This window comes from Cryptomeria japonica, chromosome 3 (assembly GCF_030272615.1).
Source record: "Cryptomeria japonica chromosome 3, Sugi_1.0, whole genome shotgun sequence".
NCBI lineage: Eukaryota > Viridiplantae > Streptophyta > Pinopsida > Cupressales > Cupressaceae > Cryptomeria > Cryptomeria japonica.
In genome coordinates this window covers 525,768,158-525,780,936 of record NC_081407.1, presented here as the reverse complement: position 1 = coordinate 525,780,936, position 12,779 = coordinate 525,768,158, and the positions used below count along the sequence as shown (strand labels likewise).

Below are 12,779 nucleotides of genomic sequence, written 5' to 3'. Positions count from 1 at the left end.
TGTAAATCATCATCTGAATCTCAGGTAGCCCTAGGCCCCCACAAATTAACATTTTCTCTTCCCTCTGTCAAATACCTGATTCTGATTATGCAATAATATGAACCTTCTGAAAAACGCTGTAATCCTCACTTGCCCCAATATCTATATATTTCATTGTATTCCTTTTCTCCACTCTACTATAATAGGCACAAATACACTCCACCAATATTACTTGATCATTATATCCTTGATTATATATGGCTTCCGGATTTGCAATTTGAGAAATATTTATCCAATGTTTATTTAAAAACCCTAATTTTTCATCATATGCCTCTTCTTTGGAAAAAATTAAATCAAATTTACTATATGTGAATCTCACCTGAGTGTAATTTTCCCATAAAACTTCCATATCATAAATTTAAATATTTTTCTCACTGTGCAATGCATTTTTCAACTGTGCAATACTCCTTGGGTAAAAAATATTTGGTAAATATTTCTTATAACATTTTGAAATATTTATGTCCATAATATATGAATTTGGATCCCCCAAATTTTCATAATTACCCTTTGTGTCATGTTGTATCTTCTTTATTGACATTATGTCCTAAAACACCCTATTTCTTTCACATAACAATTTAACATGAAAGTGATTTTCAAAAATATTTTTGTGAGATAATTCATCATATATTATTATTTTACTTTCATCATATAGTTGCTTTGAAAAATTTAGGTCATCCCCAAATGCATTTTCTCCTTCCCTTTTCTCATATGATGCTTCCGAACAAACATTATTTTTGGAAGCATTTTGTGAAAATATACTATTCCTTTTGGTCATATTACCATTTATTATTATCATATTTTCCTCTATGGTTTCCATTTCTGAAAAACTATGATCAAACTTGCTTACCTCTAACTCCAACAAATGAAAAAATATAGGCATGCCTTGATGTGAGCCTTCATATAATTTATTATTTAAAGGATTACTATGATACGTACTTTCATGAGTGGTATTAGGTGCTTTATCTTTTGGAATAATGTCTTCACAAATGTCCTCTACAGAGACGTCCTCCTATGCATAAAACGTATGTATATCTATTTCACAAAATGGATTAGAAAATAATTCATCTCTTGGAAACCTTGCTTCATTTTCCTCTAGAGATTTGTTGTACTGAAGATTTGAAAAACTATTTCCAGGCATCCATCCCCTATTATACTCATCATTGTGTACGAATTCCTTTGACATATTTTCCTAGAAATCATCACTTACTTCATCAAACACACCCTGAATGTGCCCTTATTCATTAGTTTGCTTAATTTGAAAAAAAATTGGACCATTTTTCTGAACATACCTTTCATATTCTTTTTCTAACATATAAGAAATTTCTTTTGTACTAATAAATGGTTCTTCCTCCCCTTCGCATTTATTCACATAAATGGATTCTTCTTTATTTAAATCCACATTGTCCTCCTCATGTGATATCGGAACAACATCAAGTTCTTCTTCTAAAATTTTGAGCAAAAGTTTTACCTGAGGATCATGATGAATCCCTAACTCATGCATTTTTCTTGAAAATGAAGGCCTGATATCTAAAGGTATTTTTTCATAAATGTTGAACATCCTTATGAACAATTGTGTTATAGATTCATCCTCATAAATTTGTAAATCAAATAATGCCTCCAAAGGGGAAACATACGATTCCTCTTTTTCATTGAATATATGTTCTTCATCCTGCTCATAACAACTATCCTCTTCTTCAACATCTGCAATATAAAACTCATGTGAGAACCATTGCTCAAATTCTCTCTAGGATGAGATGCTACGTGTAGGTAGTGATTCATATTCTTCCATTTCCCTATCTTCTAATGTTTGGGCAAATAATATCATTACTTTCCCTTCATCATCAATGTCATGGTATTCTATATATGAATAGAATGCTTCTAAATGCCACCTCACTGATTCATTATACTCACCAGAGAACCTTTGTACAACTTGTGCAAGATGTAAAAACAAATCATCAAAATTACATGAAAATCTTCTAAGGTCTAGTGGCCCATTGTCCCCTAGGAAAAACAAATTTTTTAACCAATTCTGAAACATCTTATAATAGATTTCCTATTACCATCAAAGAGGGGAATTTTCATCTCCCTTTGGGTCTCTTTCCCTAGTAGATTCACCAATTAAAATAAAACTTCTTATTAGGTAGAGTCGTCATCTCCTACGGAGGAAAAATTACTTATTAATCTCATGGGTTCTTCCTTCCAGTAGAGCACCTTAAATGAGATTCTGGAATTGATGTTTCACAGACAACTCCCCAACAGAGTCGCCAATCTGTTGTGTGACTTAGATGGGGAAAAAAAAACTTATAAAAACTTCAATGAAAAAACATCACAGAGTCTAGGTGAATGTCAAAATATGTATGACAACTCCCCAATAGAGTCGCCAATCTGTTGGTGCCCAAAACCACAGATTGGAAAACAAAAAGGCTTGCCAAATCTTCAAGTAATCCAATCAGCCTTGGCCAACGAACAAGGATGGTCAAAGAGAAAATCCCTCTGCACTCTAGGCTCCACTAAACCTAGGTGGGTGTGCCTCTTCCTCTCAAGCACAAAAGAGGTTATTTATAGTGGATTTAAACCTTTTAGCAAGTTTACACAACTGGCAAATTACTGTTCTGCAACTATGCTTTATTATGTGCTTTAACTAAATACTTTGAAAAGAAATGATTGTGAATGTATATTGAAAATGAGATTGCTTTCAGGACCTAAAAGATATATGCATAGATCAGTTCATATAGGATTTGGAAGAATGTTTTTCTGTCAAGGACCTTGAATGCACACATATCAAAACCTTAAAAAATCAATAACAGACCAATGCCTCTATCCAGGGATATATATGACACTTTGTGGACATAATATCTTATCAACTCAAGAGACAATTTAAAATCAACTATTAAGGTTCAGTATGTGTTACACAAACAATAAGAACTCAATCTTTCACTTAATGCAACAACATGTGATTCACGTCATAGCAAATCTATACACAAATTTATCAAGAGGACAAAGATAATCATCAACACAAAAGTGTGCACAATATTTGGAAAAGAAATAGTGAACCTTGTATATTAACCTTTAAGAAATGATTGCATACATAAGCTACACTTGCAGATACTTCATTACAAATTGCTTGCACAAAATGGTACTTCTTCTTCCTACAGACTTCCCTAGTACAAATGACTTTCAGTCCTCACAGCAGCATGATGTTCTATAAAAATCTCCCCTTTCCGAAAAAAAAATTACTCCCACTAAGTACATCCATGAAAAGGCATATATGAAAGGACACACCCTTTCATACACAAGAGGGAGTTACAGACAATTGCATTCCCAAAGGAAACACCCTTCGGTTTGAAAAATAATTACAAGTAATAACCCTAAAATCAAACTAAAGTAATGCTCTTTCTAATCTTTCACTTTGATAAAATTCCACTTCCACTCTTGAACTCCTCGATATTCCTCGTCACCAAAATTTGATAAAATACTAAACCAATCAAATTCATTGGTTCAATTAATTACTCTTGATTAGGTTTTGTTTATAAAAGATTAATAATCTATTTCCCTAATGCAAGATTAATCCTCTTTAATCAAACTATATCATCAAGAGGATATTTTGAAAAGTGATATTTATACTTGGGACTTTAAAAACATTAATTCATATAAAACAAAATATTTACCCTAGTATATATTTCCAAATAATAACAGAAGGTAAAATACTTTATACTAAATAATAATACTTCCCTTGCAAAATGATAACCATGGATAAATATTCCACTTTGCAATACCTTTTCATCCTTTTAGGGCAACTTCATCTTTCTTGGGAATATTTTATCATATAGGATAAATACTTTGCAAAAATCAATCAAACATTAACTATCTGATAAAAATAATTTACCCTAATGAACATATTCAATTTATTAACCTAGGGCAAATAGTATACATATGAAAAGATTGCCTCAAAACACCAAAATCCATTTTAATAAATGATATTCATCATTTAAACTTGGGTAAAAAGAAATTTTCAAAATACATTTTCTTCTTTGAACAAAATATAATATTCACACTTTGATCCTCATATACATTATTCATACAATAAAGAATAATATTTACCCTAATATGGATTCAATTCAAAAAATTAGGGTAAAAACATGATGAGAGACAATATCATTAAGTCACCATATTGAAAGCACTTATGTATAAATATAATTTCCACTTTGTCAAAATATATTCTTGTATAACTTCTTCAAAGGCAATTAGAAATGTATCATAATTATATCAAAGACTACAAATAAAATTTATTTTCAAAGTGCTTTTGCAAGTAAATAAAGATTATTATATGGTGAGAAATAGTCCCTGCTCAACATGTGCTTAGGAAAAATAAATTCAAACTTTCATATGTGAGCGTCCTGCACACCAAACAATGTAATCAAAAATTCATATTACATTAGGAATATTTAATAATTTGCCTCTTAAAATAGAATTTTAGGGCAAATGTTTACATAAATAAGAATCCCTAATATTCACATGATTTTCAAATATACTCTTCAAAAGTAACATTAACCACATAAATTTCCCTTTGGAAATTATCACTTTGGGTAAATATTCCATCTGTGTAATAATATATTTTCACTTTTTGATTTGATTAGGAAAACATATCATCGTAAAAGTGAATCAAACTCTTTATAATTTACCCTAATGTATATATTTTAATTCTAGTGAATTAGGGTAAAAAAGATCATTCAAATGAATATAAGATGACATGTCAAATATTTTAAAGGTCACTTAAGTCAAGTAGGTCAAATGCATTTTTCTTTTTTGACAAAATGAACACCTTATTACTATCTGAAAAGTAATAAATAATATTAAAATAATATTTAGATCAAAATATAATAAATAGAGCTACTTTCAAAAATGCTTTTACAAATGATAAAGTTATATCCCAAATCATAATATCAGAACATTATATTAAGTTCGGGTAAGAAATACTTCATGTTATCATGTTGTCATAATTTCCTTCTCGACAGAATATATTCCTTTATACTCTTTTTCGCATGTAACACCTTCCACTTGATTTTCATCGGTGTAGCTTTCCACTCTTGGGATAGCATGTTTTTTATTTATACCAATGCCCGATAATATAAGTCTTCCTTATCGGCCCATCGGGCTAAGTATTGTATTGCTCCACCGATCACCCGATGCATTTTGCAAAGGCTCATCAACATAGCCACTCCATCGGGATTTCGGGGAAATGAGTTTTTAGTTACCCCGATACCCGATGGATTAGGGTTAGGGCGACAATGCTCTATAATTATAGGCGGGCAGTCAGGGTGAATCTAGAGAATGCTTGAGTAGACAAGGGTAAAAGAATCCACACTTTCAGCAGAAGCAAGTTCCTGTAAATCCGCTAAAGGCTGTACTCGTTTTTCAACTTTGGACAAATTAATATATTCTCTAAAGAAATCCAAGAGAACTTCTTCATCAACTTGCATCCTTTCAAGTGTTTCTTCCCTGATGTAATTTTTCTGAGTAAGAATATGGTCAATGTAAACTACAATTGTCTCTTCTAAGAAAGCTTCAACAAACTTCCTAAAAGACCGCTCATCTATATACATTTTCACATCTGTAAAGTAGTCTCCAAAGGTGGAAACTAAATACTCGGTTACAAATCCCTCATACCACTCTTTTTGATACAGCTTTGAAAGCAAGTCTTGAACACTAGGATCTTCAAATATTACATTAACTGTCTGGTGCACTGCTTCCTTTGCAACCTCAAGAAAACCTTTGCAGGTATCTTCAAAACTAACCTGTTCCTCATAGTAAGGAGTGAGTGCTTCCATTGTGCTACTGCTCAAATCCACTATCAGATCATAACAGCATAAATTGTTGTTAGCAATTGCACATAGTGGTTCCAACCCAATCTCTGCAACTGGCTCCTCAAGCCTTCAATTTGATCAATTCTCCCATGAATGTCATAACATCCGCAATAAGCATCATATGTTGAATATCAATGCTCATCCCATGACTCTTCATTGTACACTCTATTTAATAACAAGAGTAGAGACAGATGCAAATCCAATTCGAGTGGATTGCACAGTTTAAGATCCACTGGTTCCAAGTTGGGGCAATTGGCTTAGCTGTGTTATGTTTTAGGATCGATCCAAAGTTTCTATAGCATTGTAGTTCGCTACTCAGAAACTACTTTTTTTCCCTCCGTCACAGTTAGTTTTTTAGGAAGAATCTCACTTTTTCCTTGGGTGGTATTGAATAGGGCTGAGGTAATTCACTACTCTTGTTTGTTCATTCCAACCTTCAAATATTAGTATTTTGTTCTACCTTTGATAAGTAATATCATTATTGGCTAGCCCAACCGAGGCTGACTGTGACTACTCAGGTGGAAGGGGATTAAAGTTGCTACAACAAGATCCATGAAATCCGATATTGGTTGCATATTTACCTTCGAAACCATAACCACCCACCCATCCCCTAGAGAGAGGTGTGTTCTTTCTTGGGGAGGGATAGGTGGTAACAAGAGGGGTCACCGGAAACTTTGGATAATGTTGATTGTATGAGTTCCTGCTATTGAGAGAATGGAAGTGCATTTAACACCTATTCAACTCCCGGCCAATCCAACTAGAAAGAAACCTTAATGAAACTACCCCAACGTCGACAATCCACCTAATGGACACTTCTAGCCACCTCTATTCCAAGTGTTTGTTCTATTCAATAACATAATTACTTTTGGTATTTCTTCCATCGACTCCTTCAATACCCATCACAGTTGCAAGATTTGTACCTTCAACTAATAGATTGTACTTTCCCTTATCTTGGTTAATGATTGCATGCTCCACTGTGGAAATACACTTCACAACCACCTTTGTAAGCATTTTTCTTAATGATTGCATGGAAAAATGAAGTTTCATTCTATCTGCTTCAGGAGGAAAAATCAACAGTTTCTCATGGTCTAAACCCCAAAGATGTTGTTGCTTCAATTTTAGTTTTGGAGCTCTCAAAACAGATTCGGCCACTGTAGATGCATTAATGTCAAGCTAAAGAGAGTTGATTCTCTTCATATCCAGCTTAACAGACAAAAATGCATTCACCTTATCGGAGGATCGGGAGGCTTTGAAAATGCCTACACCGATACCCTATGGGTGAGACCCATCGGGCCCCGCTTTGCACTTTTCCTTCAACAAATTTTTATAATCATTTATTTAAAATGATTTAAAAGATTAATGCCCTTTTCTATAGGACTTCTCTTTATAATGTTTAAAATATTTTATTCAAAATATTTAAATAATTTCTCCAAAAGATGCTCTCATATTTTAAATCATTTATAAAATTTTGAAAGCCAATAGCATATATTTGAAACATCTCTTACCCCTCCAATAACCACACTCAAAGATGTATTAATTTTGAAAAATATCATTTAACCTTTTATAACACAAAATATTTAATGAATATATTATGATATCAACCTAAAGGGAATTAACATATAAATTAAGACGTTGAACTTAATATATTAAGGCAGGAAAAATTGAGATAAGATGTAAAAAAGGCTTTCATGAACGCATATGGCTTCAACATTTTGTACTAGGTTAGATATAAACGTTTCGGAACACGACCTACTCATTGAAATATTCCTGCACGAATGGAAAATCCAACATGTCTTTAAAATATCATTTATTGCATTCGGATTTATTCAAAAGATATAGTGAATATTAAAATTAAAATACTTGAATATAAACAAATTTAAAAAGCATCCTACTTTTAGACTAAAGAATTAGGGCTTGAGAGCACACACCTCGAGATTCAGATTTGTGCAATACATACTTACCTCAAGTTTTGATTGCATAATAGGTTCGTGAGGGCTAATCATAGGTTATACACACAATCGCATGGAAAAATCTGCCTTCTGACTGAATATGGAACTCTAAAATTTGAAAATTTTAGGGTTCCAACAGAATGGCTGTCACCTCCTCCCCAAGTTTTTTCTGCTCTTGCTCCTCCATGAGGTCCTTCCTAGAACCCTTTGTCAACGAGTGATAGAAAATAGGTTGAGGATGTGTCATGCAAGGCTTGTTTTGATAAGAAATGGATTTCAAGCCTCCATCAACTATCCTCCCCACTTTCAAGATTCCATTGACTATAAGCATACTCAGACCCAAAGGAATTCCATTTTGTATCATAGAGCTCTGTGTAACTCCTAGCATGATACTGCTCAAAAATCATTTTCACCATTTCAAAACCTTCTGAGAAGATAGTGAATTTTCTTGTTCTTTCTACCAATTGAAGACAACACCCAACTATATTTATAATGAAAATATCTTTTTGGCAGTGTTCATGCATGGGAAAAATCATCATTCTAATATTTTTCTACTCATCCTGCTAGCAAATAGATTCAAGAAATCATATCCATCGAATCAAAACATCATCAGACTCAAATTGCCAATTCACTACCCTTCTGACCAAGTTCACCTTACGTGAATGATTTTGTTCCTGATTTCTTGACTGGAAATTTTTGCTTCAGAATCCCCCCTTTTTTGGATACTGAGTTCTTATCTTTTGAAAGTTTCTCGACAACAATTTCTTGATTTTCTGCCTTATTGTGAGAATCTCTAACAGTACGAATCCTATGATTTTATTAACAGGTCCTTGATCACTTCGCTTCCAACTCATGACATACTTATCCCCTTGATCCTTCTAAAGATCTCAACTTCTTTCCGTGGTGGCAATGAAAACTAGTTGATATTGCCACGTCTAGTACTACCATCTTTGTCCACTAATATGACTCAACCCTGCAAAACACCTCCTAAATCAACCTTTTGAGAATTAGTCCAGATCCACGTGCCTCGACATGTCTCTATTTATTCCATGTCAACAAACTTATCTTCTTCTTCATTTATTTTCCCATGTGAATAACAATGAAACAACCCCAATCACTCCTTTTAAAAAATGCTTTATATCTACCATAGATTTGTCCATCATGGCACATCATGTGATCACCATCAGTCAATATTGATATTGACCTTCCAACATAGAAAGTGGGTTAGTTAAAATTTTGACGAAGCATTGCCAAATCATCTCTGAATCTCAACTTTGTCAGCTTCCCTGCGGTTGGACTTATTCAACCTGCTTGGGACATGTGGCATCATCTCATGATTTCGCGGTCTTTAACCTTCCTGCATCTTTCATTGCAGGACTATGAGGGCCATCCGATCTATTCATTCATTACTTGTAGCTTTATAAAGTCCACCCAAAACTTGTCGCTATCCTTCGAGCATCTTTCCGCTTGGGTCATAACATCGCCGTTCATTTAAACACATGCAAATTCATGGGACTTTTAATTGCTCGGTACTTAAACATGGAGATATAAGCATAAAAATTAAGGCCGGACTTAGGGAAAATAAATGCCCATAAAAATATTAAAAGGGGACCCGGCCATAATAGAAAAGACATAGTCTCTAGGAAAAATTAAAATGCCGACAAAAGAAATAATGCCTAGGGAAAGCAACATGGTCCCTTCCGATGATGGAAAAGACCCTCAAGTTTAAGTAAAAAGGGAATGAAGAAACATAACAGGCTTTAGGTTTTAAAATAAAAGGCTCACTCGGGAACATCTAAACCTAAGAACCTTAAACCCTGAGGGTAACACAGAGAGCAACATTAATTCAAAATGACAAAACATTGTCAAGGACACCAAATTTTGCATAGTCATTTTCAGGACGATCAAGCTATTGTAAAGGATAATTATTACTCACCTGCAAGCACTCTTTTCATGGATATAGTCACTCGTGTAGATTATAGGCCGAATACTCCACCATTCACATGTATTAATTTGTAGACATGTGGTAGGTTCTTCACACTTGTCAACTTTTGTAAAGGCTCATTATAACACACCTACAAATGGTTTTTTCATAGCTACGCCCTCTCGTGTAGATCAAAGGATGAATGCTCCACTACTTTCACATGTAGCAATTTGTAGACATTTGGTGGATCCTTCACCCATATGCCATCACCCAACTAACAAGATAAATAAGGCTTGGTACCTGGTATTGTATCCATGGAATTGTTGGAAACAGTGAAAGCCAATGGAAGTTGTATGAAGACAAAATTACTATGAAGGAAGTGGTTTTTGAGATAATGAGAAGGTGCAATTATGGGTAATAAGCAATTATAGAAGAAGGAAAATAGAGGAATTGAGGGGTTAGCCTTTTGGAATTTTTAGATTGTTGGCATTTTGCATATAGATTGCATTAATGATATATTGCCATTAATGTCAATTGAACCGATGAATGGTATTCATGATATTGTTGATGTTATTGTTGTTATTAACTATTGTCTTGTAACCGGTATGATAAACCTTAAGGAAGATGTTGTAATCCAGTATATGGTAGTTTGTAAGTTGAACTAGTGTAAAGGGTTAAACCTTTCTATGTTATGTAACTGATCAACCCTACCAATTGTTTTCTGTTAAACCCTAACCGATCAAGTTTGTTGGTTTTAGATCTAATGTTGAGAGGTAATGATGGAGACACCTCTGATCATTGTATGAGGATTAGTTCAAATTGATTTGGTGCATTTGTTTGTTATCTTGGAAAGGAGCAAAGTGGATTTCATCTAATGCATAGTCTGTGATGAGTTACAAAGTCTGATGAAGCAGTGATCATGGAGCGGTTGGAATTTTCTTAAAGAATGTGAAGAGATTGTTATGATTTCTAATGGCCAAGATTGTACTGACTTGTTTGTAATCTCGATGATGAGAATGAGGTTTTTGTTGTGTTACCGACCTAGTTGATTTGTATTTAGTGTGGATGATATTGTTTTGTTAAGTGTTGGCAAAGTTGACAAGATTGGCATAAACCAGTTGAGTGTGTGGCTGCCTAACTGGTGGATGGATCTGCAATTTGAGTAAAGGCAGATTGAAGCTTAAGAAGGATCTGATCAATCAAATGTAGTGTTATTCAGGCAGATCAAGAAAAGGCAGATCAAGAAAACCTATTGTTTTCTAATAATTACAACAGAAATTGAAATCCCCTAACTGGGTAAGCTCTAACAAGCTTGGTTACTTTCTAAATCCTCTAACAAGGTAGTCCATTAGTTTGGATTCTCAAATCCTCCAGTGAGGTTACTCCTAATAGGGTATTGTTCTTTTCATCAAGGCATATTTGTAAATCCCTTAACCAGGTGATTCCTAACCAGAATTAGTTCTTAACAGGACTTATTGTAAAAGCTTTAACAAGCTTGGCTCCTAATAGGGTGAACTTCAAAAGAGTTCATATAGCTATCCTTGTAAGTCTCATCTCACCGTGGTTTTTACTTATTTGGGTTTTCCACATATAAATATTTGTGTCAAGTGGTGAATGCTTTTGTGGTTATGATCTTATTTATTGATTTGATTAACTACTTAACTATTTTGATAAGGCATGATATTCAGAAGCATTGAGGGATGAATATGTTGACATACTATTAAGTATTTTTTATGTTTACAAGATTGAAGTTGTTTACTATTAAGTTTTCATAGCAGTCAAACCAATTGATGTTGGTTGATGTTGATTATTGATCTTGATAAGTGAAAGTTTACTTTGTGAGTTTGAATTTGATTTTGGGAGTTTGTATCAGTTTTTAAGTATATTGATTCACCCCCCCCCCCTCTCAGTATTCTATCGGATACTTATTCTTTCATCATACCATCAATTGGTATAAGAGCATCTTAGATCCTCTTTAACCTAAAGCCTAACAACTTGAGGAAAAAAGGTCCAAAGTTCAACAAAGATAACTATTTTAGATCATGATGAAGAAAGAAGGTCCAAAAGCATTCAAAATAATTTATTGCTATTTTAGATCATGATGAAGAAAGAAGGTCCAAAGTTCAACAAAGATAACTATAGGATATGGAGTGATAGAGTGAAGATTTACATTAAGAGTCTTGGTAGTTAGTATTGGGATCATATAGAAACTAAGTATATTGCACCTACTAGAACTCTGACTGATGATTAGAAGAAAGAACAACAAGAGAATCATCAAGCATTAGAGGCTATTATCAGTTCCATGTCTGATGTTGAATATGTAGATGTTCATGGTATTGAAACTGCATATGAAGTATGGAAAAAACTTGAAGAGATCTATAGCGGTGATGAACATGTTAAGATTGCTAAAGAGGAAAGTTTGATGACATGAGAATGTCTGAAGGTGAGAATATCCAATAGTATGGTCAAAGGATAAAAGAGATAGTTGGTGAAATAAAGAGTGCATGAGGGAAAGTGGAAGATGCCACAATGACAAGTAAGGTACCGAGAACCCTGCTATCCATCTATGCTATTCGAGTTGCATCTATTCAAGAGCTGAAATCCATTGACAAAATAAAGGTAACTCTCGACTCTATCATTGGCAAACTTACTACTTTTGAACTAAATGGCTATGATGGTAGTGTACAAAAATCAAAATCTGCATTCAAAGCTTGTGTCTCTAACTCATCTGTGAGAAGAAGTAGAGATGTCGGTCATAGCTATGAATCTAGATCCAGAAGAGATGTTAATGATGAAGACAATTTAGTGGAGCTTAAAGAATTGTTGGAAAAATGACTGCCTAGAGGCACTGGAAAATACAGAGGTAAGCTACTGTTGAAATATTTTGCTTGCAATAAGATTGGTCATATAGCAGCTAATTGCCCTAATGGTATAAATGAATACAAGAGAGACAAATTTAAGAAATATAAGGGTAAAGGCAAGAGAGATTGTCTTGTTGCCAAT

At 33.8% G+C, this 12,779-nt stretch overlaps 1 protein-coding gene across 1 annotated transcript; it reads right to left on the bottom strand.

Annotated features, from left to right (window-relative positions):
- Positions 1–5,362: 5,362 nt before the first annotated feature.
- LOC131075061 (exocyst complex component SEC6-like) lies at positions 5,363–5,881 on the bottom strand. The gene has a single exon (XM_058011852.2). It carries the CDS (start codon positions 5,865–5,867, stop codon positions 5,364–5,366), a length of 504 nt encoding a protein of 167 aa, XP_057867835.2. The 5' UTR covers positions 5,868–5,881; the 3' UTR covers position 5,363.
- Between the last annotated feature and the right edge of the window lie 6,898 nt (positions 5,882–12,779).